Source organism: Malaya genurostris, chromosome 3 (assembly GCF_030247185.1).
Source record: "Malaya genurostris strain Urasoe2022 chromosome 3, Malgen_1.1, whole genome shotgun sequence".
NCBI lineage: Eukaryota > Metazoa > Arthropoda > Insecta > Diptera > Culicidae > Malaya > Malaya genurostris.
Genome location: NC_080572.1, coordinates 113,505,890 through 113,509,951, shown reverse-complemented (window position 1 = coordinate 113,509,951; position 4,062 = coordinate 113,505,890). Strand labels below are relative to the sequence as shown.

Below are 4,062 nucleotides of genomic sequence, written 5' to 3'. Positions count from 1 at the left end.
TTTCCGTGTCCCTATTATTGTGATTGTGAACGGTGAAAGACAACAGGTGTGCGCATACTCATCAACGAATAAACGGTGTGCGATAAAACCGCCTATTACAATAATTAATCGAAGTGTTTAACCGCTAATTATCGCCGACCACGACAATCGACGTCAGTCAATTGGGGTCGACAGACAATTATTATTAATCAATTATCAAATGAGTTAAAGCACTATAAAAGTGAGTTCCACCAAGCGACTCGTCATCAGTCAGCTGAAAACGATTTGTGTGTGGAACTAGAAAGCATTACCAATATGAAATCCTTTGTCACTATTCTATCCTTAGCCCTATTTGCCGGCTGTTTAGTGCGTTTGTGGTGACGAACGAAAATGTTTCATAACATTCTATTTATATATTTATTTGTAGGCCGTTACTGAGGAGGAAAAGGCAGCGGCTCGTCAATTAGCTGGTAAATGTATGCAAGAAACAGGAACCTCCGAAGAATCCGTCCAGCGTCTTCGCAATGGGGATACCACGAATGTGGATGACAATTCCAAATGCTTTTTGCAATGCTTCTTCAGCGGTGCAGGCTTCGTTGATGGTGACGGAAACGTTCAAGAGGATCATGTAGTAGACAAACTCGCCACTCAGTACGACCGATCCAAGGCCGAGGAGATTGTGCAGAAATGTAAAAACAATGCTGGTTCGAATCCCTGCGAGCGGTCATTCAGCCTTTACGAATGTTACGTTGCTAATAGAGCTAGTCTGATGTAAGCAGAACCGTGTACATGACCCTGGAAATGGACTGCATAATCGCAACAGAACAGCAAAATCTAAGTGAAACTCTTCCATTTATTATGTAGAAAACAGTTCCTAATAAAAACTATCATCATTTATTGTTGTTTTCATGTATATTGATGCAGATGGAAAGCGTCTTCTATACGGGCAGAATTCTGATTCTGAAAATTTTGAAAATACACCACGAATTATAGTGCTGGTTTGATTAACCTGCTTATGAATATCCTTTTTCGTATGATTTCAACAACTTATGTTTTTTTTATTTTCCTCTTTGTGACTTGTTCTAAAAACTTTGATAGCTAAAATATTTTCATTAGAAGAACGACGCATGAAACAATTTCTGCTGTATCTCCAAACAATTTTTAATACAGTTCGGGGTGGCAAGGTATTCTTTCGCACTAAACAAAAAGTGCCATGATATTTGGAAAACTATTTGACTGTTTCTGCTCAAATTTATACAGCTTGTTTAGTACATGTGCAACTTCAAACAGACCAAAAAGATTTATAATTGTTACGTTAGTTGTTTTAAAACACATATAACCCCAGAAAAAGGGTAAAAAAAGAATTTTGAAACTTTCCAATACAATTATTTTATTTTTTCAATGTTTTCTTCATTTCTATTCCAAACATAGTATCAAGTAGCATGAATAAAATGTTTTTTTTTTTATTTCCGATAAACAAAACAACGGAATCATGGCAGCATTGGAGCACTTCTTCTTCTAAATCTGTTTTTGTTGATCGAAGTTTTTCCGAAAAATTTTCATGCAAAGACTTGAAAAAATTTCCAAACAATGTTTGAATGTATTCAAAAAAAAAATGAAATATGTAAATTATTTTGTTTCAACGATTTTTCAGAAAAAAAAACCCATAAAATAGGCTTTAGAATCACCCGTCAAACTAGCTGACCTACTTGATTCCCCCTGTCGGCGAAATAATGCACAGAGATTATAATTAGTGAATAAACATATCATAGACTTAATTAAACTGAATAAGCAGTTCAAATATTACCTATTTCTTCTTTAATTCCTCTTCCAGGAAATGCAATGCTGCTCGTGATAGAAATCACTTTGATGATGAAATCGTGAATAGTAGGCATGATTTCATGAGAATATAGATAGCTAGGGTTAGTTTTAAGTGATAGTATTAAGTACATTTATGTATCTGTTGGATTGTTGTAATCTGTTGATATAAACGATGAGGAGGTTTTATACCTGCTGGAGTGAGAGATTAATATTTCAGCTCCATTGGGCTTTTTTCAGCTCCAAATAAATAAATAATCTTCTTCAAAAGACGAAAGGATCAATTTAAAGGTCACGCAAATGGCATAGAATTTGTTCCGTGCATTATCCAACATGGAAAATGGAAAATGGATAATGCACGGAAACAAATTCTAAGCCGTTTGCATGACCTTTAAATTGATCCTTTCGTCTTCTCATGAAATCATGCCTAACATACTATTCACGATTTCATCATCATTTTCAGAAAAATAAAAAAAATAGTTCTTTAAGAACTTTTATGAATAATATGGCTCGGCAGTGTGCGGTTTCATTATTTTTCCATATTTTATGAAATAAAAGGCCGATCTTTTTCTTGTATTTTGCATTAACATTTTTTGTAACCAAAAAAAAAACCTTTGCATCGTCAGTTCACAATTGTGTCTCATGCCCAGGCGGAAATTCGGTGGAAATTTTCAAAAAACATATACCTCAAACACGATTAAAATTAAAAAATTGGCGAGGGCGACTATTTTTGAGTTCGCCTCGGGCACCACAAATTCTCACTACGGCTCTGCTGGTACAGAAGAAGAAAACACCACCGCCTAGCACACAGCGTGTCTTGTTCAATTTTGTATAGCGTGTAGAGTTGACACATTGAAATCTACACTAAGATTTTTTTTTACGCGGGAGATATATGCCGCGCAACTTCGGAAATCTGCGTAAAAAAACGCGTAACTCCGGAAATTCGCATAAAGAAAACGTGTAACTTCGGAAATCCGCTCAAAAAACATCCAAACTAAAGAAAAATAATTTGCTTATGCCAAATATCTTAGAAATGCATGAAACATCCAGATCTATAACATAACATAACATAACATAACATAACATAACATAACATAACATAACATAACATAACATAACATAACATAACATAACATAACATAACATAACATAACATAACATAACATAACATAACATAACATAACATAACATAACATAACATAACATAACATAACATAACATAACATAACATAACATAACATAACATAACATAACATAACATAACATAACATAACATAACATAACATAACATAACATAACATAACATAACATAACATAACATAACACAACATAACATAACATAACATAACATAACATAACATAACATAACATAACATAACATAACATAACATAACATGTGCGTATGTGTCAAATAATCTCACTAGGTCGGATCCGGATGAATTTCGTATGGGACCACGAGACCTTTCATTTGAATCTAAGTTTGTAAAAATCTGATGGCTGAACCGATTTTTACAAACTTAGATTCAAATGAAAGGTCTCGTGGTCCCATACGAAATTCATCCGGATCCGACTTCCGGTTCCGGAGTTATAGGGTAAAGTGTGTTCAATATTGTACACCGTCACTTAAACCGGCGAAACAAAAAACGTAAAAAAATTTCTAAACTGATCTCAAAACTACACAATTCGATAGTCATTATCAGTAGGCAACAAACCAAACCAATTCCGGCTATCCTGGTTCCCGGTATCCGGTTCCGGAAGTACCGGAAATAATGGTCATATATACCAAAATGGATCTCACTCACTTTTCTCAGCGATGGTTTGACCGATTTCCACAAACTTAGATTCAAATGAAAGGTCTTCCGGCCCCATACGGAACTCCTGAATTTCATCTGGATCCGACTTCCGGTTCCGGAGCTATAGGGTAAAGTGTGTTACATATTGTACACCGACACTTAAACCGGCGAAACAAAAAACGTAAAAAATTTTCTAAACTGATCTCACAACTACACAAATCGATAGTCAACAGACCAAATCGATTCCAGCTATCCTGGTTCCCGGTATCCGGTTCCGGAAGTACCGAAAATAGTGATCATATATACCAAAATATATCTCACTCACTTTAATCAGCGATGGTTTGACCGATTTCCACAAACTTAGATTCATATGATTTCGGACGCAACAAACCTTTAAATCGTAAGTTAGAGTGCGTACTAGTAGAGTTTGTGTGTCATGTTAGTTGGTGGCCGTACGAACCGACTTTGAATA

At 35.2% G+C, this 4,062-nt stretch overlaps 1 protein-coding gene across 1 annotated transcript; it reads left to right on the top strand.

The window, feature by feature from the left end:
• The first annotated feature begins 249 nt into the window (after window positions 1-249).
• On the top strand, window positions 250-874 carry LOC131435550 (general odorant-binding protein 56d-like). Its single transcript, XM_058603560.1, has 2 exons — window positions 250-345; window positions 407-874. The coding sequence occupies exons 1-2, from the start codon at window positions 295-297 to the stop codon at window positions 752-754; spliced, it is 399 nt and encodes a 132-aa protein (XP_058459543.1). The 5' UTR covers window positions 250-294; the 3' UTR covers window positions 755-874.
• The last annotated feature ends 3,188 nt before the right edge of the window (window positions 875-4,062 follow it).